The sequence below is a fragment of the Centrocercus urophasianus genome, unplaced genomic scaffold (assembly GCF_019232065.1).
Source record: "Centrocercus urophasianus isolate 14NV4802_14NV808 unplaced genomic scaffold, USGS_Curo_1.0 seq_33, whole genome shotgun sequence".
Lineage (NCBI taxonomy): Eukaryota > Metazoa > Chordata > Aves > Galliformes > Phasianidae > Centrocercus > Centrocercus urophasianus.
Window position 1 is genome coordinate 6,194,317 of NW_024884900.1, and position 24,288 is coordinate 6,218,604.

General features: G+C 42.5%; 2 protein-coding genes and 1 long non-coding RNA gene across 11 annotated transcripts in view; 1 reads left to right on the forward strand and 2 right to left on the reverse strand.

The window, feature by feature from the left end:
- Positions 1–3,523: 3,523 nt before the first annotated feature.
- LOC122166268 (3 beta-hydroxysteroid dehydrogenase type 7-like) lies at positions 3,524–15,673 on the reverse strand. 3 transcript variants are annotated; one of them, XM_042829909.1, is made up of 7 exons: positions 14,390–15,289; positions 13,756–13,846; positions 12,804–12,959; positions 10,710–10,818; positions 6,699–6,798; positions 5,985–6,147; positions 3,524–4,751 (listed from the first exon to the last, which is right to left on the reverse strand). In XM_042829909.1, the coding sequence occupies exons 3-7, from the start codon at positions 12,937–12,939 to the stop codon at positions 4,333–4,335; spliced, it is 927 nt and encodes a 308-aa protein (XP_042685843.1). In that variant the 5' UTR covers positions 12,940–12,959; positions 13,756–13,846; positions 14,390–15,289; the 3' UTR covers positions 3,524–4,332. The 3 variants fall into 3 exon arrangements, with proteins under 3 accessions (XP_042685843.1, XP_042685841.1, XP_042685844.1); XM_042829907.1 differs by lacking the exons at positions 13,756–13,846; positions 14,390–15,289 and adding an exon at positions 15,444–15,673; XM_042829910.1 differs by lacking the exon at positions 13,756–13,846.
- Positions 14,111–24,217, forward strand: LOC122166271. 3 transcript variants are annotated; one of them, XR_006170757.1, is made up of 3 exons: positions 14,111–14,203; positions 14,694–22,461; positions 23,928–24,217. It is a non-coding gene; the product is annotated as an uncharacterized LOC122166271 (long non-coding RNA). The 3 variants fall into 3 exon arrangements; XR_006170756.1 differs by lacking the exon at positions 14,111–14,203 and adding an exon at positions 14,390–14,505; XR_006170755.1 differs by lacking the exon at positions 14,111–14,203 and adding an exon at positions 14,391–14,596.
- COL26A1 (collagen type XXVI alpha 1 chain) overlaps positions 17,323–24,288 on the reverse strand; it is a 157,302-nt gene continuing 150,336 nt past the window's right edge. For 4 of the 5 annotated variants that reach the window (XM_042829905.1, XM_042829903.1, XM_042829904.1 and 1 more), the window contains one exon: positions 17,323–21,392. In XM_042829905.1, the coding sequence (XP_042685839.1) occupies positions 21,220–21,392 (173 nt within the window). In that variant the 3' untranslated portion in view covers positions 17,323–21,219. The remainder of the gene's footprint in view (positions 21,393–24,288) is intronic. The other variant, XM_042829902.1, reaches the window with a different exon arrangement.

A 24,288-nucleotide genomic window follows, 5' to 3' on the forward strand; every position in this document is an offset into this window, starting at 1 on the left:
TGAATTGTGGACAGTCAGAGCTACCTGAAGTTTTGAAATCACTTTACAAAGGTAGCAAGCTCTCCTGGTTTTGAAATCAGAAATAGTTGTTGATGCAGTTTGGAGCACTTAATGGAGATCTATGTAAATTGCCAGGGGAGGGGGAGGAGAACAGTTTGATCTTAAAACATAATTTGGACTGTTCTCATGTTTTCTTGTAAAGGCTGTTTTGATCATTAGTTGCCACCTCCCAGTTCTCAGCCATCTCAAGTCTCTCAAAAAGTTCTGATACTTTTAAAGATAAGGATCAAATTTTATGTATTTTTTGTCTCTTAGTTCTCATGCCTTTGACATTCAGGTTTGCAAACTTTTCCCCCTATCAAAGGGCTTTAACATCTTTCCTTTTTTTTTTTTTTAATTTTTAAATGAAAATTGACATTCTCATTTGATAATGTGACTCTGGGAGCCAAGACTTTAAGAAAAATGCCAAATCCCACAATACATATGGGAATTTGCACCCTTATTATTAATAATGGGCCTCTCTCTCTCTTCTCTTTAAGTCTTCCTGAGATTTTGGTGTTTCATCTAAATCCACCCAGATACTCCTGAACTTTGAAGGTGGGGAGACGGTGGAGAAGTACTTCCTTGGGAGAAGTGATTACAAAACATGTTTCCATTCTGAACCTCTTTAAGCATGAAATGTTTTCAGGTCTAAGGTTTTGCAGCCTGCAGTCTGGTTTTTCCCCCCACCCCTTTTTGCTTGGCTGGTAGAATTAAGAATTTGATTTAACGTTATATGCCTAGAAAAATAAAGCATTTAATTTACATTTTACAAGGCAGTTATTGCAGGTTAATTAAATATCAATTGAGTGTTATAGGCCATATTAAGATTTATTAATAACCTAGGAGATAAATCTCCTTGGAATTCAATTAAATGAAAATCACATAAAAATATATGTGCAATTTTATTCGTATAATACATAAAACTTGTGAATTACAGTGAAGCATTGTATGGTAACTTAATTAATGGGAATTAATTGGTGAAATGGAGAAAAATCAATTTGAAGTTTCCATAGCAGATCTAAGAAGCAAGGTGTGCTCCCATATCCTCGGAAAGCTGAGTTTGTCTGCACCCACGCTGTCACACTGTGCTGTAAGGTGCACCTTGGACACAGAATCATAGAATGCTTTGGGTTGGAGGGGACTTTGAAGATCATTCAGCTCCAACTGCATGTCATGGCCATGGTCTCTATGCGAGGGGAGGTGTGCATGATTGTGCCGATGGACCTCGGAGCCTTTTGCCCTCGATGCTTTTTCAGATCTCACTAAGCATTTGTGAGATAGTCAGCAATGGAAAGGCTGCCAGCCAAGTGGTCTGCGAGCTCTGAAGGACATGGATGTGCTGGGCTTTCTGCAGGGTCAGTGAGCATATCTGGTTCTGTCTGGGTCACAGCAGCTTCCCATATCGGAGATGAGGCTCAGAAGCTGGACTTGGAAAATATCTTTCCAATGTTTGCTGAACGATTGAGGCCTGGCGTGCTGCCATCTGTTCCCTGTGCATCCTGTGTTAAATACTGTCAATATGAGATTATGTTCCAATTATGGTACCAGACTGACTGGTTTAACTCCCACCATGAATCTATTTTCCTTTATTACTATGCACTAACTATGTGACTGATGTACCAGACACCAAAAGAGATGGTCTCTGCCCAGAGGGCTTTGTCTAAAGGAAACATGCCTGGAGAAGACAGAATGCAATAGAAAATGCAGATGAATGAGTAATTCGCTTAAGATTTTCTTTTTAATTTGGGGATTCTTTGCCTGTTTGTGTGTTTGGCTGGAGTTTTAATATTACTAAATTTGCTTCTTTCAGACGTTGCACAAGAACAGAGACTTCCATAGAAACTCAAGCAGGGTTAGGCTCTTTGAACTGTGTGTGTGTTGAGAGGGGATGAGTGCTCAGCGCACACATGGGAGCACTACAGGGTGGAAAATGAAGGGAAAGCCACTTTCCAGCCCAAACATTTCCTCCAGCAGACGCCATGGATCACACTGGGGAAGTACAGCTAGCTATAAAAATAGCAGGTGTCTTTGTCAGTGCTCATCCTTCCTCTCCTCCGGTAGGGACACTCGCATCTGTCTCCTCTGTGCTTCGTCTCTGCTTCTCTCTGCAATAGTTGTTAAGGATATTAGCATTAAATACTTACTGCCTGGCTTAACTAAGGGGTAAGATAGGATTTAATTTGTATGGCTGAAATCCAATTATATAATGGAGCCCCTGGGGGAAGCAGTTATACCTGCTGAATCTCTTGGATGAGTAATTGTGCACAAAGGCTCCTCTCCAGAAGCAGAAACAGATCTGAAATATTCCCCCCCACTCTTTTTTTTTTTTTTTTTTTTTTTTTCTGTTACATAATAGGGCTGGGACCCTACAAAGAAAAGCCAATGACAACCTAGAGCAGTAGAAAGAATGAAAGCGCTGCCAGGAGAAAACAAGTTACAATCTGATAAAATCAAGGATCAAGCAGGAAGTCTGCAGCAGCACAACCCAGGGGGAGCCAAGTTGCAGCGCAGCCAAAGGAAGCTTACTCATCTTTTTGGAAAGCAGTACAGAGGCTTTGCTGTCTAACTTTTTCCCCCCAACTTCTGCTAAATGTGCAGGGAAAGGGAATCCTCCACTTGCTTTTGTCAAAGCTTGGGAGGTGGGGTAGGTATGGAAAGAGTTAAGGCAGTGAATGATTCAGGTCCTTTTGAAAAATGCCTGCTCCTTATCCTTCATGTCATCTGTGTCCTGATAAACATCAAAACCCTGGGTGATGATGGGCAGGACAGGAAGAGGAGATTCCCAGTAAGGTTTCTGAAAGGAAGCAAGCACGTAAGGTTGGTTGCTGGAGTAGGATTGGGGTTTGACAGTTACACCTCTTGGTACCGTCAGCAGCTCTATAGCCCACAAAGGAATGTGCCAGAGGCTCTAGGTGGGACTGCAAGCATCAGCTCTTGTACTTAGTTCTCTCAAAGGTCAGAGTGCCATATTTCAATATATTTTGCTAAGTTAAAAGCAAACTTTGATTCTTTTCTGAGAAGTTATGAGTGGAAAAAATAATTTCCTTGGTCACTTTATCCTCATGTAGTTGTGCCATCAAAGATGAGTGTGTCCATGCAGCTGAGGGATGAGCTCCAAGTACTGCAGACTGAGGACAGACCCAGACCCCCGGACCATCAGCATTGCTGTCTGGGCAGGTCTTGGAGCTCTCGTCAGAAACTGTTCCAGTAAATACTGCTCCAGTAAATACTGCTGCTATGCTGGAACTCACGTTACCTGTCTGACAGACTTGCAGCTCCACCCAGTGGTTCTTTTTTGGCAAGATAAAACCAAGGTTTCAAAAGCATTAAAACCTGTTGAGGTCAAAGTAGTCTGTGGTGAAGCTCTGGCAGCATGCATACGAAATAGGGTATATATTACTCTGTCACAGTCTCAGCAAGCCATCACTTAGCATTTAACTTATAGCAGAAAGCTGCAAAGACAATTATTAATGAAACCAAGTCCAGCAATCTTACTAATCACTTTATTTAAAAACTCTGCACAAATGATTAGAGTAAAAAAGTGAGGAACTGAGAGCTGTGGGCATCCCTGTGCATTGCAGGGCGTGGGACCAGGTGGCACTGAAGGGTCCCTCAACTCCAAGCGTTCTGTGATTCCATAACTTGCACGGTTCACCTTCCCAAATTTTCTGTGGACAGATTGTAATGGTTTGCCCCAGATTTATTTGTCATATGAAATTATTCACGAATTACCTGAGCAAATTATTTTTGGTTTGGAAGCTCATTTTGCAAAGAACTCTCCTGTGAGTGAATTTCCATGGAGTTCACTTGGCAGCTCCCAGCGTATTCCTTCACTTCCTTTCCAGGGTAATTACTATGACTAACAAGAAGCAAATCTCGATCATTTCTATCAAAGATGCCATGCTGAAACTTGCTTCTATTTTTTTTTTTTTCCAGGAGGATTAGGGAAGTAATTAAAATGAGCTTTTATTTGTGCACACATACACTTCAACTGTAGGAAAACTCAAGAGATGATTATATGTTCACAGAACACAGGAGTACTTAAGCAGTCTCAAACTGACAGAATTAATTTTGGATGTTAACCACTGCTGTAAAAACAGTCCATTTCTTCGAACTCCAGTGAAAACTGCCTGAACTTGTAGGCATCCAACCATGGGGCTTGAATGCAAGTCAGCCCCTGTGCTGTCAGTTCAAGAGAGTAGGAGTTTATTTTTATAGGATAATATTTCAAAACAGATGTAATAAGCCACGTATGAAGGGTAACAGGATCTTTAGGAAGGGTTCTTTCCATCACTGAGAGGACAGGTTCCCCATGGCCACTTCCAGCCACCGTGCCGTCCGCACCTTGCTCTCCTGCCAGCTGTAGAGGGGCTTGTACCCAAAGTGCCTGAAGGCTTTGTCTGTCTCGTAGGAGAAGGTGGTGACTATCGTGTGCAGCAAAGGGAGGTTTAGGAAAGGCTGTGGTTTCCAGAAAGGGGACAGGATGACTTCGATTATCCTGTGCAGGTGTATCAGTAACCACATCTTCCAGTATGGGATGTGTGAGCCCAGTCTTATTGAGGGGTCCATACAGGACAAGAGCTGATACCTGATCAGAAAAGCTTTTGTTGTCGGAGTGTCATCATAGGAATAATACACCTGCCCAGCAAGTATGTCTGGTTTCAGCTGCAGGTGCCTGGCTGCGAGAACATGCATCCATGCGACATTCCCTGGAGAAATAAGAGGAGGAGAGAAACAGGTGCTCAGGAGGAGCAATGTTTGCCTATTTACCATGGGAGTGAGAGCATGGGATCCCAACTGCAGTGCTACGACGTAGGGATGGCGCTCATCGTGTGCTCAGCTGTACTGAGGAGGAGTGGAGTAGTTAATTCAGGCCTCAAAGGTCCTTTCAACCCTTGGTTTCCCCTTTGAGCAGGACATTTAACATTCCTTGTGACACGGGTTCACTTGACGCGAAAGGGCACTGTTTTGTAGTGTGATCAGGATGAATGGGAGGCAGAGCTTGGGGGTTTTATTCCTGGCTCTGCTGAGAAGCCTTTGAAGAAGTCATTTGATTTATCCAGGCCTGATTCCACTGCAACAGCAATTTCAAAGCACTGTTATCTGCACTTTTGGAAAAGGACATGTGAGCTTCACAGAAGTAACTAAATCTCCACATGATTGAGTGGTGAATTGTACTCTTCCTGTAATGCACTCAATGCAACAACAAACTACTTCAGATGTGATACCTCAGATGGTCAGTGGGCAATATTGGTGGTAGGTGGATAGTTGAGTTGGATGATCTTAGAAGTCTTTTCCAATCTCAAGGATTCTGTGATTTTGAGAGGCTTTGGGAGCAGCCTGTCGTGCTCACAAAACTCAGTTATGAAGTACAATCTTTTCTACAATGAATGCCTTTACTAATTTTATAAGTAGCTGGCTTAATTTCTTGTAAGTAAACCAGTCTTTTCAACCAAGCAAAAAATATTTTAAAGATGTTCCCTCAATTTCTCTGTTTTCCTCCATAGATTTCTAGAAACATTGCCTTAGAAAAAGAAACAAACAGGACTCTTGTACTCTTTTCTGCTATTTTTCAGTTTTCAAAACAACATTTTTCCTTATGTTGAGGAGAATTTAAAAAAAAAGAAAACCCTTTGCTAGTGATTTTCAAGGAAAGGATGAACGTTGCACTGAGTGCCGTGGTCTGGAGTGGTTACAGCCATTGGGTTGATGATTGGACTGGATGGTCTTGGTGGCCTTTGCAACCTTAATGGTTCTATATAAACAATAAAATGTAAACAAGTGTTTTATAAATTCTTTTAGCCAGACTGAGTTTTGTGCTTGTGGAATTGTTTCCACTCAGTCACTATACTCATTTTTCTGTGTTCAAGGATTACAAGTAAGCCAACGTGCAAAATCTCCTGTGGTAGCACTGCATGCAAAGAGATCTATCACTCACTCACCCACGTACGTGGAATTGCGCTCTGTGTGTTCAGGCTCCAGGTAGTTCAACACACCGTTATGGGCTTTGGCAGACAAATACAAGTCGTGGAGGAACATTGCTTTCTCCCCATATACTGTGTTTGCGCGGATGATGCAGGTCGTGAGTTTACCACCATTGCTGAGCTGAAAAATCAGGGAGGAGTATTGGCAAGTGATGGATTTGTAAGTAGAATCTTCCACAGTGATCTTTGATGCAGAAGATGGAGCCAGAATACTTGGGGAAATTGGAGGAAATCAAACTTTTGATTCTTAACTCACGCCAGGCATGTTTGAAAATGCATCTTTTGTGCACCAGGTGAGCCTGGTTTTGCAAACCATAATTTAATACAGTGCTTTCCAAAGCTTCGCTCCTTTGGTGGAGTTTGAGAATAGGTACAGAGGGTAGAGCAACTTGATCCTGCAAATACATGGCGGCTCTGTGATGCTGTGGGAGTATTGGATCTTGGTGAGCTTGGGGCAATGTGGTGAATACCTATCAGAGAAGCCATTGGAGAAATAGTTAGGTACAAACTCTGGGGTCTTGGTGGTAGATGGACAGTTGGACTGGAAGATCTTAAAGGTCTTTTGCAATCTTAATGATTCTATGATTCTATTCCATGATTCTTTCTAACTAGCTTTCTCCTTCTGCTCATCCTGTGCTGAAACCCCATGGATACCACCATTGACTTTTTTACCTTTTTTCCATTGGCTTCTAATACAAGTCTTTCTGCCATGGCCTTCGTCTTCCCATAAGGCAGCTCCACTTCCCCGCTGTATTTGGTGTCCTCATTTCCTCTGAAATAGATTGAGATGTGAGTGACCCTGGAGTCCAGAGCTGGGAGACATTTATCTCTGTGTGATTTACTTTAACCCCTACTTTGCAGTGTATAAGTTTTGACGGTGCGTCATGCAGGGCTTAAGAAAGATCCTTACTGCAGCTCAGGAGAAACAAAGCCTCAAATACCAGGTGATTCTGTGGTGTTAGGCAAAAGCAGGTTTGCATGAGAGCAATGGTTTCATCTCTGAGAGGTGAATTTGCTTTTGTGTGATTGAAGCAAACAATATTCTGGCAGAGAAATTAGAAGGCAGCGCCGTTACCCTTCTAAGAACTCTCAAGCGGCTGAACAAGGTGGAAAGAGCACAGGATGATGGAGGGCAGGAAAACGAGAGCAGTCCTGTTTTGTTTTTTTCATTAGAGGTAGTGAGAAGCCTCTTGTGAGCTGTAAACTAAAAGAAGCTGCACCTTAATTTTCTCATATTGTTGATTAGAGTTGGGAGGTGTTTGCTGGTGATGAGAAAGAGCTCCTGGAAGATGTACAATCACCAGATTTGTGCTGATGTTTTCTTTACCTGCCCCAGCAGGCTATGTTTGAGGGAACGAGCAGAAAACCAGGTCCCTGAATTAGGTCAACAGGGCTTGGAGCTGTGCTTGGAACCCCTGGTTGCCACTGCGGAGGAAGACAACATGCTCCTCAACTGGATGTGACTCCTAAGTCAATGGGGCTCAACACATAACTGCCCTCACAGGTCCTGAAATAATTCCAAGAGAACCAAGAAAGCAGCATTCCCCACAAAGGCATGGGTGTTCCTGTCCCACTGATTCCAGCTCAGTATTCCAGGATTTGGTTAGGAAGATTAGGGGGCTGTGGATTTGTCAGAGAGCAAAGAAGCCTTGCTTGGAACATTGGAGGGACCATAAATGCAGACCATGTGTCCATTTGCTCCCTGTCGCATGAGAAGGCTCTCACCCCATTCAGTGTGCTGCAGGAGATCTCAAAGACTTCCTTCACGTTTTCACATCTATTTGCTGACTATTTCGCTGTCCTACAGAAATTCACCCTAGGCAAACACTGAACTGTGCCAGGTGTAGAGCACCCAAAGCAGTGTGATGCAGACAGGGTTCAGCTGTGCTTTAAGGACAGGCTAAGTGGCCTTTGATAAGGTCAGGCAGCAATTCTGCAGCAGAGGTCTTTTTGTTAAGCTCTGGGCCACAGGAGAGCGAGCTCTGACTCAGGCTCCTGCTTTGACCTTGGACAACTCCCTTGCTCTTTTCTGTGCTCACATCACCGCATGTAAAACATGGATAATGCTATTGCCTTTCTTCAGTCAGTAGCTTGTGCATCAGATATCCCAGCTGAGAGCAACAGAAATAAATGAGGAGCCTCAAAAACTCAGCATCCCCAAGCACACAGGCTTGTAGCACAAACCCTCCTCCCCTCCCCGTGTTTACGGGTGATGAACAGGAGACAAACCAGCAAACAAGCACAGCAAAAGATTGATTGTGCACAGTTTGCTGAGAGCCCAAGAGAGGCCCAAGACAATTAGGGGGGTTATCTAGAAGTTCTTGTTTTAATTGCATTCTTTTTTTCTATCTGAATTTCTTTTTTTGCCTTGTGAAGCTTCACAAAGGGGCAGCCTGCCTGCTGTTTTAGCTGCAGAGCTCTGCTCCTGTTTGCCTTCCCCCACCCCTTTTGAAGCTTGGTCGTAACAAAGAGCTCAGCATAATGCTCTTGCTTTTCAAAACGATCACAGATAACTGAACGCTAATAAGACTGGAGCAGCATTGTCAGAAGGTATCTCAGCGGCGGCCGTCTCAGAGGGATTGAGACTGACAGAGGCATTTTCTATTATTGTAGGATGCTGAGGTGTGAGCATTATCCCTGCACCCATCACCCTGTCCAGAGACTAATCATGCTTTGTCTGTGTCAGTTCCCCAGCACCTAAAAGTGAATTAAATGAAATTGTACAAGAAGTGATAAAGAAAGGGGACAGAGCAGAAAAGTAAGGCAAGTTTGATCATTGGCTGCAAACAAGAGCAGAACAAATTGGGTGGGGATAGGGAAACTACATCACCTTTGCTTTCAGCCTTAGAATCATAAGGTCATTAAGGTTGGACAGACCTCTATCAAGTCCAACCATCAGCCCATCCCCACCATGCTCACTAAACCATGTCCCTGCATGGACACACAGAATCATTAAGGTTGGAGAAGATCCCCGAGGCCCCCAAATCCAACCCCAGCCCACCCCACCATGCCCACTGACCACATCCCTCAGTGCCACATCTCCACGGTTGTGGAACAGCTCCATGAATGATCACCCCCCCCGCTTCCCTGGGCAGCTGTGCCAAGCAGAGCCATGTTACATTGCCTTCCAGTACGCTCTAGGCTCCCTAGTAAGACAAGCTGTGTAATTATTTTACTCTTCTCTCACTTTAATTCCAGGAATTAAAAGTGAAAATCTATGGAGAAGAACCACTCTGACAAACAGGCTTTCTTCTCACAATGTGATGGCAGAACGTGAGTATGTTTTTGAAAAGCAACTTGCAGGCTCTAGTTGGTGGTTTTATTAGCATTTGTGGCAGGAAAGGGTTGTGAGTTGGTGTGGAGAGGATGCTCATATGTGCATACATTCTGTGAGCAGCAGGATGGGCTTTTGCTTGTGCCCACAAGGGCACGACTCTAAGGCAAGGAACTGTCCTCTCAAGCAACATTTGGGATATCTACCACAGATCTTTATCAAAATACCTATTTACATGCATCTCAAGTTACAGGACTATAATTCTAAGAAAGACGTACACATACATCTGTTTTTAGAAGTGATTTAGATATGTTAATAACCAAATTTCATAGCCTTTCATTGATACTAGAGCTTCTAGTGCTCATGCTCCCAAGTGGGTTGAGGTTTTTTGTTCTCAGGGACTTTTTCATATGAGACATTTATTTCTATGGACTTGGGTATTTAAATGCTCTTCAGAACAACTGTGCTTAACTTACTTGTGAGTATGAAATTTAGGCTTGTTGGTCATTTTAAGTTATGTCTTAAGCAGCCTTTTCTAGCCAGGCTTCAATTGCTGGAGCCCAGCGACTGAAGCCAGCTGTGTCTAGACTGACTGCCTGTAGAGAAACAACTTGATTTTGAGCCAGATTCCTCTGCACACAAGCTTGCATGGTTTGAGCAGCCTGTGCAAATTAACAAGAAGCCTTACGGTTTTGTGTGTCAGACTGCACCCATCTCCACTCAACTTCAAATTTAACCAGAACTTCAGTTCTTGGTCTTCAGAAAGAGGAGTTCAAGGGGCAGTTCCTGTGTCCCATGAATACCAAAGGTATCCAGGTCCTGAACAGCAATGTCAGCTGATTGTGAGAGTCCATTCTGGAAATCAAAGATAGGAAAAGGCAACCCCAACTTGTAATTTCAGCCTTTGTCTTTCATTGTTCCAAATGCCATCTTTGCCCTGGAGGGCTTCCAAAGCTCTACTTTGCTCTCTTTTGATACTAAGAGCTTGTCACAGGTTTGCTAGCAATTCACTATGGAGTTAACGAGGCAGGGAAAGTTGGTCTGTGATGGAGCATCACCTACCCATTGAGCCAACTCAGTGTGAAGCAGAGAAAAAAACTTTTACCCAACAGCAAGATAAAATTTGGCCTTGTCAAACCCTGAGTAGCTGAGATCCAATGCCAAACTGATTTTAGTGATTAGAAGAACAGGTCCATACACATGGAAGGTAGCCTGGAGGTGCTGTTAAGTCCTACATCTCACAACCAACTCTTTCAGTGAGGTGTATCCAATACTGTTCAAGTTTATGTTGAAAGGAGGTGTGCTTTTCATGAAGGAGTGAAGGAATCAACAGAATTGGGAGCACGCTTGTTCTGCTTTGGATTCGTAGCAAAAATCTGTAGGGATGAAAACGATGTGTTGGGCCTTACCTGAGCATGGGCTCGTGCAAAATGTTGGGTCCCACTGCAGCAATGGAGCTTGTGTAGACAACATATGGGATGTTCAGGGCACAGCAGGCCCTTAACACATTTTCAGTACCTGTGAGGCAGGTCGGGAAGGAGAAATATTAACTACTTTGGTTTCTACTATACAGGTCACATGAGATTTACAGGTTTTAAATAGATCCATCCTTTGCATAGCCGTAGGTTAAAGCTGTTGTCCCTTGGGTACAATTGCACAGGTATGGATGGTTTATAACACCAGAGCAGCAGCTACAATTTTAGTTGTAATGTGATGATCTCTATGGTTATTAACAACTGCATGGGCAACACGGTGAACTGCAGTTTTCTGACAAAAGAATTGGTGTTCTAGTTGCATATATTACTTTGTAGAAGTGATTGGTGACTGAAGAGTGAAAACCATTGCAACAGACTCCTGGTAAAATTATCAAAGAAATCCTGAATTTAGGATAATTTCAGAGATCGTAAGTCAGTATGAAGACCAGTGGAAAATAATTTAATTCTCCATTAACCTACCACTGTATAACGTTACTGACAACCTCAGTTGATAAACATAATTGGAAACAGATGAATTAACATCATTCAGCTTAACAAAAAGCAGATTTAAAAGACTAAGTGACTAAATGGGCTCCTCAATCTAGTCAAGGATTCAGAAACTAGAGGTTGAAACAAAGGAGGGTATCAAAGCAGAACAAAGACGTAAATTCTTGCCAGCTATAGTAATTAACTATAGCCACACTAATATTCTTAAGCACCATTACGATTTGCTGAAAGACTTGATAGATAGCCCATTTACTTGCAGTTCCTAATCCTAGGCAAAAAATCTTTTGGCTGTTCAAGTTATCCACAAATTGTTGTGCTTAAGGCAGTCATTGGGTGAATTTCTGTGACCTGAGTTATACAGGAGCCAGCTAGGATGATATACCTGTCCTGACTCTTTTTTCTTCCATGAATTCTACAGTAGGTGTGAAATACAGTTCAGCATTCTTCTATCCGCAATGATGGATGGAAAACTGTATCTTTCAGCTCTAGATTTTGAGCAGTCCTGGTGAAGGCAGCAGCCCGATGTAGGCAGGTCTGCTTGAAGCCATCCAAGGGAAGGCAGCAAGCTGGCAATGAAGAGGAAGATCTCACAAAGCCTCTAAAGGGCAGTGGGAGCCCTCTGTCTCTGAGTATCCTTGGTGTGCTCACACCATACAGGCTCTTAAAAGCATCTGGTTTCGGAAATAACTACAGCAATGTAGTTTAATGTTGCCCTTGAATGAATCAGCAAGCAGTAGGAGCCCAAAGCAGTTACCAAGTTGGTGTGTATATATGTGTACAAAATTCTTTCCTTCTGGTTCACAGCTGTATTAGTAGGTAACAGCCAGAGATACCAGTGGAGTTGCTGCTGTAATTGGGATTTCATTGTTCTTATAGGCTGTGCTTATTTCTGAGATCGATGAACAAGTTTTCTTTAATCAGATCTTGTACCTAGCATGAAATCAGCTCTTGGTGATAGGAAGAAAACGCTGTGGAGCTCCTGGATAGGTGTGGCACGTAGTTACACAATAGCTAGAAATAGCATCACTTTAACTCAACTTTAATTGATGTCTTTCTCACATGCCAGACAGCTTCCTACCACTCTAGCTATGTTCTGAATCAGTACTATTAGTGAAAGTTATGTCCTTGATCAGAATAACTTATCCAATGTCTGGGTCCAGATTTAACTTTGCAAATTTAGAGAACACAGAAGCGTTAAACCAGAGGAGATACATATTTTGTAGTCTCTTGCATGACATTACACCAAGGCGTTTGTATTTAAGGCTGGATATGAGGAAAAACTTCTCAGAAAGGGTGATGATGCAGTGGCACAGCTGCCCAGGGAGGTGGTTGGGTCACCGTTCCTGGAGGCAATCCAGAGCACTGGAGATGTGGCACTGAGGGACATGGGCAGTGGGAAATACGGGTGGTGGGTGGATGGTTGGACTACATGATCTTAGAGGTACATGATCTTTCTCAACCTTAATGGTTCTACAATTCTAAGGATGTGTTTTGCTTAATTGCTTGTTTTAAAGAACTTACCCCCAACGTTGACAGCTTTCATTTCCCAAAAGGGTAAAGTGTTTCTGTAGTCCACAATAGCAGCTGTGTGGATAACCACGTGAACGCCCTGCATGGCAGCAAGGAGCAGACTGTAGTCTCGAATGTCTCCTTTCATCACTGTCACATGAGTGGTAGCTGGAGAAGAATAATATAAGCATACATGCAGGGGAAAAAATACAAAACAGCATCTTCACATTCCTGCAGAATGAGGATCCTGCCTGGAAAGCTTTCTTCTCAGCAGGGCAAGAAGCAGCTTGCCAACTATACTATTGGAATACATTGCCCTGGGGGGAAATACATCCCCATTTCATGAACCCCAAGAAACCAGATACACATCTGGTTTAATTCAGTGCAGCACTTTGCCAGTTTACACCAGCTGTGGGTCAGAATAACAGCAGCTGTCACTGAGATCTCACATGGAGTTGAGGATAGCACTGAGCTACATGGGGAGACAGCTGGGGCTGGCTGAGGACTTGCTCTGGGACACGTGAAGAAGATATCTACAGCATGGTGGGAATAACATGAAGCAAGCTTGAAGGATATTGCCCAGAACTCTCCTTAAATTGCAAATACTATAGGTGGGGGAGGGAAAATAATACAATATATTAGTTAAAACTTTTTAGGAAATTCCTTCCTTTGAGCCACTGAGAAGTCTGGCTAATTTTCCCCCTTCCTCTTATTTTGTGTCTCAGAATAGCTGTTCTAAACATGGCTGTTATTGGCATCTACCACTAATTGTCATGCTTTTACATGAGCCTCCTGGGCTGAAGTGTTATATGGCTTCATTCTGATCACCTGTCTTAAGGCAGCTGGGTGCAATTAAGACCAGCAAGAGAGCGGTCAGGGATAAGCAGAGAGGTGTCAAGCACCAAGAGAAATCTGCAGCTTGTTAAGGCCTGATGAGTGTTATCCAGGGCTGCTAATTGGGTACCTGATGTAACTGCAGGATTACTGCTTTATCACATACTCTAGAGAACTTCTGGTGGAGGCAGTGGAACACTGAAGTAGTGCAACTGAAACGCCTGTGTTTAGAAGGGAGGTAAAATAAGAGCCAGGAAAATTTGGAAAAGCTTAATGTCAACACCAGGAATTTCAGGAATGTGTGCTTAAAGAATATGTGTGTAAGTACCCACAGGATAACCAGGAGAATAGTAGCAACTGACATGGATTTGTCAAGAATAGGTCATGTCAGATAAATCTCTTTTGTTCTTATGACACTTGGACGTAGGAGAGCAGGTCAGTGTCATCTGTCTCGATTTTAGAAGGTGTCTGGAGACTCCATGTCATTCCCATAAGCAAATTGGTCAAACAGGTCCCAATAAGCCACATCAGGGTGAGCACGAAGCTGAATTACTGCTCCGAGGGAACTGCCAGCTGTGGTAGGTAGCTACCTTAAGGTGGTCTTATTGTTTTCATCAAGAATGTGGCATATTTGTTAAATCAGCAGATAACGTTAAATGGGAGGGTTTCAAAGTATGCTGGATGATTAGAGTATGAGCTGATAGAGATAGGGACAAAGAGAAGATAATGGGTGTGGTAGGGAAGAGGTAACAGGCCCAACCTACCTCATAAAATAATTGGGCCAGATCACTTGTTGGCAGGAACTTGCAACTGGGAAAAAGGCTTAATTGGATTGACAGGCAAGAAAAGGGATTATGGTGCAGGACGGAAGAAACAAATGGTGAGATTTGGTGTAGGCTGCCCAGGCTGGTGGCGGAGTCGCTGTCCTGGAGGTTTTCATAAGAAGAGTGGACACGGCACTGAGGGACATGGTTAGCGGTGTAGTGGTGATGGGTTGATGGTTGGACGAGATGTTCTTTCCAACCTTAATGATGTTATAATTCTATGACAAGCTTCTGCTTTACTCAGCACTGGGAAGGCCACAGCTGGCCTCTGTCCTGCCCTCAGTGACGCTTTTCCAGAAGAGAGCAATGCGAGTCGGTTGCAGAATTGTCAACTATGGAAAAGAAAGAAGCACCACAGTCCTCCCTAACCTAAAGGAGAAAGCAGCAGAGAGGTAGGCTGTCAAATCGTGAAGATTGTTTTTAAAAAACATTGAGCCATTTTTACTTTCTCATTGGAAGTAAGCTGAGGGGTTGGACAGTCAGAGAGAGAGCCTCAGCCCACCGCTAACCCTGCAAAGCCATGTGAGTTGGTTGGCTTGTTTGGGGTGGGTATTCTCAAATCCAGTAAAACAAGTTGCTTCTCCCCTACATATTTCACTGTAATCAGTTCTGGTGAAACATCAGAAGGCAACATTCAGAATTGTGATCAAATTGAATAATTTAATATCTTTGAGCATGTTTACTGAGCCTCACCTCTTCCATTTTATGCACAGCACATTGGCTGTAGGCTTCTCTCACAATTACAGTAATTTATTATGCAATATCTGTAGCAGATGCTGAGCTTGATTCTATTGTTGTCTGCCTTTTGGTTGGTTTTTTTTTTGTTTGTTTTTTTTTTTTTTTTTTTTTTTTTTAATTTTTAGCTATTGGAGCATAGGTTTTGTCTGTTCAATCCTTGTTTCCACCCCATGCCTGTAACTGTGGTATCTCCAGCATACCTGTCCTGAAAGAGAGGGTTGTGGCTGCTAGATTCAAGTTGATGCTCTTTTCTTACCTGTGGCAAAATTTTCTACTTCTTTTCTTGCTACTGAATCAAAAACTCTGACTTCTTTGATGTAGTCTTGTTGGGACAGGAGCTCTGTGATCTTTTCCCCAATAAAACCACATCCTCCTGTCACCAGGTAGACCTGGGCTCCATCCATTTCTGAGGACGTTTTTGTGGTTAAGGAGCAGAGAGATCCTATAGTGCACTGTTGATCTCTCAGCCAATATGTTTTCTGATCTAAGTCTAAAGTCTAACCTTCACAGTGTTGGTGTTATTGGCTGAACATTAACTCCATCCAGTTATGCGTAAGTCAGGTTTTTGCTGGCACAGCCACATTGGTGCTACATGCTGTTCTGGTCTTTCTGACTCAGCCTTTCCCTTCCACTCACTGGTGTAGGATCAGTGGGGCACCTCCAGCTTGTCTCGGTCCTTTGCCCATCTTAGCCCACAGTTGCCATGCTGAGTGTTTTTCATGGTCAGTTGGTGTAGGTTGGACCTCTGTGCAAAGAGTGCATGTCCTGGAGTGTGCTCAGGGCATCCCTCATTTAGTGTGAAGCTACTAAAAAGTTCTTGCTGACATGCACTAATGAATTTGTATAGACAGTGAAACAGCAGCAGATCTACCCAGCGCTGTGTAGAACTGCACACAATGCAGGCAGGTTCAAGAATGGGCATTTGTAATGTCCATGATGGCTTTGCTGAATTAATTCTGCTTGGAATTGGAATACACACACACACACATTTAGGAGGAGAAAGTCCACTTAATTTGAAAAATGTGTAGTAGCAAAAGCTGTACCACATCCTATGGCAAATTGTTGCAGTAATTAATCACTGTCATTGTTAAGAACGGACTGTTGTGTTTTATTCAATGGACAGTGGCTAATACACCTTCTCCTCGCTGAACTATGGACATATGTTATCCAGTTTGTCATGTGGATAAAAAATGGGATTGAAGGGTTAAGACAGTTTATTCAAAGGCTATCAGTATTTTGCTTGTGTGTGTTTTGGGGATCAGCTCCTGCTACAAGTGCAAGCTGTTAACTCTGCCATTGATTTTCCTTGTGCTGTGTTAAGCATTGGGAAAAGAACCATTTCCCCCATGATTACAGTCCCTGGCCATAATGGCCCAGAGACCAGCACAGACCTGAAGCTAATTGGTACTTGGCAGACCAATGCAGCCACAAACGTCCCAAGAAATTAGTTTGGCCTTTTATCCAGCAACTCCCAATCCGTACACTAGTGATTAACAGCCCTGCCTTCCCTCAGGGGACTTGTGCAAGGATAAATATATCAGAGTTGGAGATCTTTGGACACAAAAACAAGATAAATACACCCTGAAGGACCCAGAGCAGTGCTGCATGGGAATGTTTGGCAACAAGTTACCTTGAGCCTCTCCTGATCAGCACTGCAAAAAAATCTGCATGAAGTTGAGGCCTTGACTCTGTGGACGTTTCTCGTTGTTTACAGTACTTTGCTACAGTAGTGATAGCTGCGTATCTACGGTGTGATATGAGCAGTGGGAAGAGCACTGGCTGTGATTTACACATCTCTTGTTTGTATTAGGGAGCAAAAACAAGTTCAGAAACCAGACGTGTCACCTATGACAGAAGCACTTGGGGTCCTTTGCCACCTCCTCCCATGCCTGGCTGTGGAGGCTTCCTTGCAATGCAGGATGTGCAAACTTTATCTTGCTTGAAGGCTTACCAAGGCTCCCTTCCCTTCTTTTCTTCCTTCTTTCTTTCCTTCCTTCCTTCCCTACCCGGATTTGCATACATACAGTGAGAGAAAGCTGAGATGGCAGGAAAGAAAAACAGATGCCTTAATTTCAGGATGCATTCTGCTTGAACTTGCTCTGAACTTTGTAAATGCAGGACACCTGACATCATACTCATTTACAGTATGTTTATTTCTCAGTGCATTACATGAAAGGTCTTTGGTATTTGTGGGTTCTTGAATACTGTTCCCACTCTGCTCTGTAAGAAAATGCTGAATACAAAACATTCCATATACAGTAACAAAACCCATAGCAAATAAAGAGAAATAGGTATCTTGAACAATAACATAGCAATATGAAAACAGGTAAGTAACCATGCAAGAGGTGGAACAAACAGGTTGTGTTTACAACAAACATTAGAGCCTGCCATAAATTAACTCATCGTGTCAGAAGAGATTATTTATTTGTGTTCTAAGTTTAGAAACTACACGACTGCAAAATACTGCCTATGGCTGCCCTATTAAAGACCAAATGTTGTATAGCTTATTACAATGGGACCATTTGCACACATACAAAACACACTGATATAAATAAAAAGATACTGCGTAAAATAAGTAGTGAAAAAATTAACATTTCCTTCTATGGGTGGGAATGTGCACTGTGGACAGTTATAGCACCTTTGAATTGCCTGGTTTCAAAGCAATAATGGAAACTGCAAGTAGTTTAACCCCTATATCACCAAGCACGGAATGTAATCTTGAGTAAAGCAGAAGCTGTAAACATGGAAGAGAAAGAATTTCCAATATACTGTATTAAGAAGTAATTCCAGAAGCTGATTGTCTTTTGGAAGCCTTTGTCACAGTGGTCGGGTTCATTACATTAAAACAGTTCATTGAAGAGACTGGGATTGAAAGTGAATCCCAGAGCCAAACTTTCAGGAAGCCATGTGCACCAGTTCTTGTGAGCTGGCAACTTGGATCTGCTTGTTATGGCCTGTCCCTGTTCCTATGGAAGGTGTTGGGAAAATTACTGTGCAGTTTGGTGGGAGCAGATGAGGGTTCTTCTCTCTGGTTTATTCTTATTTCCCCAGGTTGCTATCAATTCTTTACAGTAAGTGCAAATTGGATACTCTGGAGAGAAGTATTCTCCACCTCCCAGGTGTACCAGATTGCTGGTGAACGTCAGGGTGCACAAGTTGCAAAGATTTTCAGTTGTGCAATGTGCTTCTGGTTAGCTCACAGCAAGGAGAATGCATTTCTACCACCAGAACTGATCCAAGTTAGAAACACACTGGCGTTCAAAGAAACATGAAGAATTTCAAAGAAGTCTTAGGAAAAAAAGGAAAAGAACACACTATGGTATTGCACAGTATGCATGTAAGATAAAGCACTAAACATTTCAATTAAAATATATTTCTAAATGAGCACGCATCCAAATAAATCCACTCTCTAAGTTACACAGACATGGCAAGATGCGTAGATGCCCAGGCTAAATGAATCTTAGTATCCTGCCTAAGATGGGAAACGTGGTTGGAGTGGTTGGCTTAGTCATGAATGCCATTAATTGCTGAGTGTGAGGCTGTGTTCACCTTCACAGCATATTTAAACTGGGACTGTACAAGAGCATGGTCCAACCATTGCATAAGTAGTGAGGAACGAAACTCCAGGTGAGAGGGAAAGTCCAGTTGGTTTAATCCCACTGTAACCAAATTAAAGATACAGTACCACGTGAAAGAGTGATACAGGAACAAAGCAAGAAGTGTGGAGAGCGAAAGCTGACATAGCTCTTAAATCAATTTAGAAAAGGCAATAATTAAAACTGTTGCAACCCAAACCTAACCAATCTTATGACTGTTGGCTTGGCAGGATTAATTGGAAACAACTTCAATTACATTTCCTTTCATCTTACCATTAATTTGTTTTAAATAATTTCTTCATTTAAAATCTGAAATCCTAGTCAGTATGAATGAAGAAAGTACTCATTAAGCTAATGCAATAGCTTGGAATTCATAAGGGCAAACTCGGAGGAAAAAACATTTCTCTTTCAATTCAATGTGAAAGCTCCAAAATGCCAGGGAAATGAAAAAGGACCCATTGTTCTTTTGCTCCAGATTCAACCCTGAAGTCAGAGGACCAGTGAAATGAATTTTAATGTTTCACCTTTTCAATATTGCTTGGTTAATTCCTGAATCTGAAACCTTAATACAGCCAGTACCTCTAGCTTGCACCAGTCTGCTCAGCATACATGTTTAGCTTGGTCTGTGATTTCTCCTCAGCTATTTATGTAGCTGTACAGCAGTAGAAGCTTCTCCATGTGGACAGTTTTCTCTGTTACTTGTTAAGCATCAACTTATGCTATTTTGCCCATTTTGAGAAGGATGGTTGGATTTCTAGGGAACGGGGCCAAACGAACCCATTTGGCAAACTCAGTTATTCTAAAGTAGCCTTTATCCTGTTCATTTCTGAAAATACGATGCCCTTCAGAGGTAACATTTGGGTGTTATGATGTCTCTGTGTGTTTACAATATATGCAAAAGGTCAATTTAATGCGTGGTCAATGGGCTGGCAAAACTCCTTCATTTTAAGGTTCATTTCCAGTATAGAATGTTTGTGTTTTTACCTTAGAAAGGTCACTTTGGATGATGAGGATTCCTGAATGCATGGACCATACATACATACAGTGGTTTCTACAAAAGCTTTTGACAAAAAGTAGTTGTAGCAGTTCTGCTTGCCTCTTTCAGATAGCTATATACCTTGCACTAGGAAGCAGACAGAACGCAACAAATGTTTGTGACTGATGCGTTAAGATGACAAACACAATTTGCTCGCTTTTGTTCTGGTCTACAGGTAAAAATTTGACAGAACAGTGATAAATGTATATATATACACCTAAGTAAAAACAGTACCATTGGTTGTGTCGATCAGTCTTACCATTTCTAACAAAATTCCATGTCTACGTGAATGGCTTGTCTAATTGGATTTGCACAGAAGGTGTAAGAGATTCATTGGTCACTGAAGGGCAGGTTCAGCCTCTTCACCTTGAATGCTGGGACTTTCGTCAAAAAGTTGTTATTGCAAATAGTAGAATGATTTTGTATTTAGCTTCTGAGTGCAGGATAACCTCCTGTCAAGACTAATCCCAGAGTGTGATTTGCTGTTACAACTGTCTGGGGATTCAAGTAGCAAAGATTCTCCCATAGAATAAAAATACCCATGGTAATACTTTTCCTTATTGATGTTTCTTAACTCTACATTTTCTGGTAATAGTTATTGGTGTTACTAAATTTTCTCTGTATGTATGTGCAAAATGAACACAGCATGGTAAAACTCCATTGCATCTGCTCTAAATTTTCACAGAAACAGTCAGATCTCATTGAAGTCAGTGTACACTATCAACATTTTCATCAAAAGTCCTTTCACCAATACAATTAATGCCATTCACATGCAATCTGCAACATGTAGAGTAGAGATTTTGATGCTGAATTCTGAACAGTAATCAGAATTTTCAGATGAACAGTATAAAACATTCCTGGAATTTTCCAATTTGTTCTTTGCTTAAGAGAAATCCTTGCAGATAAGAATGCTTTAAAGGCTTATGAAAGTGTTACCTTCAACTGGGAGTCAGCTTGACACCACTGCATGAAACAAAAGCAGATGCCACCAACTACACTGAAGGACAAGGTTAAGGTTTGGCTTTGAGCCTAGTTGGGATTGATTATGTCAGCCAGTTAAGCAGGGCTTTACCGAGTGACTTTCAAGGGCTGTAGGGAACAAGGGAATGATTAAACTCTGGAGACATATTCAGGAGGTGTTATTGCTATGGACGGCTTCCAAGGGTACATGGCATCTGGTATTCCAAAGGCAAAATAACAAAATCAAGAAAAGTGTCCATACGACCCTCTCCAAGCTCGGGGTAAGGTACTCCCTGCAATAAGGGCATAGCATTGGCCAGGTAAGCAAATCCAACTGCCAATACTAGAGCTTCCCACTCACTTCATTTGCACTCTGTAATTAAGCACTGGGATACTGTATCTTTAACTGGTGGACGAGCAGGGAGAAGACAGAGATGCTCCTACTTCATCCGACTGCTTCTCCTTTTGGCTTCACTGTCATCCAGCAGTGAAGAGAGGATCTGGTAGGCTTGAGGCTGCTGAGGTCCTCCACGCTTGATCTTGATGCTGCTTCGCAGAGGAGAACCCGGGATCACGTCTTGTCCAGAGCCTGGCTCAATGGAAGATAAAGAGTCTGTAAGGAGAGAAAGTCACGGGAAAGCACTATTTAAAAGGGGAGGCTAAGGAAAGACTGAATGGGCCTTTCTGAATTCCTCTTCTGGAAGACGTGTCGTCCCTCCTGCTGTCTTTCTGTCCACCAAGAAGTCGTGTTTGCTGCCATCGTATTACTCCAATATTTAGCCCTGTCTGAACTTTGGGGTAAATACTAGTACTGCAAGCAACACAGCAGCTCTTGTTCCTATTTGTCACCTCATTTATAAAAACACTGCTCTGTTATTGATCACAATTTGCCTTGGGCTGCAATGGCTACTCAGCACTGCCCACAGACTCCTGTTACTGAAGGACAAAGCATTAGCAAGGGGTCACACAGAAGTGATTTTCCTGGGGATAGAGGTACCATTTCACTCCTTGTGAAGGTGGATGTCTTTCCTGAAAGGATTGAATGAAAAGCTTGATTCACCCTAGGCTACAGCCACATTAGCCATGAAGCTGGGAATAAATATTAGCTGTCTGTTCTCCCAGCATGCTTCATGTTAACACACACGTCCTCTTCCTACAGCATCCTGCTTTACAGAGCTAGATGTGCTTTTGACTACGGCCACTATTCAATTTTCCCAGCAGTCAGCAGCAGATGCTGCCAATGCAATGCTGCCTCATCACTTGGAATGCCCTACTTTCATCCTTTTACCTTCCGAGAGGGATGTTTGTTTGCTCATTTCCCTGCCAAGTGTTCAACCTCACACACCAGACCCCCAGCCTTGGTTCATTCACTTGAGGCAGCACTTCTATGCCAAGGGAGCAATTGACTTCAGGATTTGTGCCGTTGTTCGCTGCAAGCACGCACTGCCAAACAGTTTGGGCTTTCCTGTGTCCTGCTGGGCTGCTCTCCACTGTGTGCTGGGCCAGATAATCTCCCACTGCCCTCCCACTGCAGAGAAGAGGTTTGTTTGCTGGTATGTTTTGCCTTGTTGCTTGGGTGGCTGTGGTTTTGAAACCATGAAGTTTCCTGGGAAAATGAGAGCATGCGATTGGCATTTCTGCGTGGGTCTCTGAACTGGAATTGAGCTACCCAGGAACCTGGGGTAAGATTTGTGACACTTCCACTGGGAAAACTACCAGATGGTTGGTGCTGGGTGACTTAGAGCTGCGTGGTGCCCTTCACTGCAAGGGAGGTCTGCGCTCAAGGAAGCCCTGCTTTGTTGCATTATGTCTTTCTCCATTTTTTTCTTTTTAAAGCATATTCACGAACAGAGATGAACATAATAGCATAAGGAAAACATGCTTCACTTTCTAAGTTCTTTTTCTAAGTAGTATTTTTGTAGAGTCTAAGTATGTCTTAATGGAACTGTTTCAAAAAAACAGAATGAAAATATAATTCTCTGTTACTGGATAAAAAGGGAAATATTTATATGAAGTCATGCAACATAGGTGTTTAAACATAGTTTTTAAATGCTGTGCAATTAAAAATAATCTACTTTTGCTGATGTAGTTACATTGGTACAGAGTATAATAGATACAAATAACTCATGTCCCTCCCAGGCAATAGCAGAAAACACGTTTATGACAGTAAAAATGGCTTGCTAAAATGCTGCTGAAATGCCAAACAGAGAACATGTAAAACTGAGAAACCAGGCAGTTCTGCAGAGGCAAATTTTGTGTGTATTCTCTAGTTCATGCTCCACTGTCTATACAAGTTTGTAGAGCTGATTTTTTTTGCTTTACAGTAAAAGCAGAGATGCAAAATAAAAGATCATGGAGGATTAGACCCCGGGTCCTGTATCTGTGACATTCACTGGGCTGTAGTTACAGACAGGGTTCCTACCAGAAGACCAGGCAGGTAGGCATGGATTGCTACGTAAGGAGCCTAATGGGGATCTTCCTGGCACTGTCACCAGGTCAAAGCAAACAAGCATAAAAATATCTCTTCTTGGTCTATAAAATCCCGTGAAAACATGAAGCAAACTAAGATTAATGCAGAGGTAAGGTCAGGATGACTGCAGCTAAAATCATGGGTTCATGATTCATGATTTCCCAAAGCTGCTGCCTGTTGCTTTTGGAATTAGTGCTTACCTCTAAAAGGTACATCTCCATCGAACAGTGAGGATGGTGTAGAGACCCAAGCCTGTTCAGCCATACAGTGGAGCACTACACACCAACACTATTTTGGCTTTGAAGTGCCCAACAGCATTTTCATTTTAGCAGACTGCTGGCTGCAGGAGTGGTTTGCGGGCTCTCAAAGCCTATTGCACTACTGCTTTAAGTCATCTGGAACTTCTAGATAGTTAAACTAAGCATTTGCCATATAAATATCCATATAAATATCCAAAAGTCACTTCAGAATAGAAGTGGAGGTTGATCTGAGGGAAGGTGTGGTAGCAGCTCCATTTAAAAGCAGGGCCAAGAATGAAGTTCCATGGCCAAGCAAGGCCATGTAAGGTTCCTAATTAATCTAGTTAAGAAATATTCAGCTCAGTGTCATGGACCAGCCTTGTGTCTCACAGCCTGAGATAGTAGATTCAACCAGTATTTTGCTTCTGCTGTGTTTCAGTTGGGAAGAAATTGGCACAGCAACTTTTGGCAGCTCTGAGAGAATTGATCCTCAAATACCACCAAGGGAGAAGTCTGATCTGTGATGACTACACAACCCCACACTCTGGTTAAGGGAAGAAAGCAGTCATAAACGGATGATGCCACACATTGAACCCATGATGGGAGAGCAAACAGCCTCAATAGAAAATATAAATTCTATTTGGAGGAACACATGAGACTTTCTTTAAATCTGATTGTGAAAATAGGTTTGGTGTCAGTTGTAATAAAGAGAACTTCATGGATCATTCATTTTTTTGGGTAACATTGGCAGAGACTTAGAACACTGGGAGGACATCTAATCATCAAGCAGCTTCCTGAAC

Bases quoted from the DNA above. Each gene is read 5' to 3' on its own strand.
- LOC122166268 (XM_042829907.1), bottom strand. From the start codon at position 15,591: ATGGATGGAGCCCAGGTCTACCTGGTGACAGGAGGATGTGGTTTTATT. The intron at 10,819-12,803 runs GTAAGTTCTTTA...CCTGCCTCACAG, and splicing joins GAAAGCTGTCAACGTTGGGG to GTACTGAAAATGTGTTAAGG. The intron at 6,148-6,698 runs GTAAAAAAGTCA...CTGATTTTTCAG, and splicing joins TAGAAGCCAATGGAAAAAAG to CTCAGCAATGGTGGTAAACT.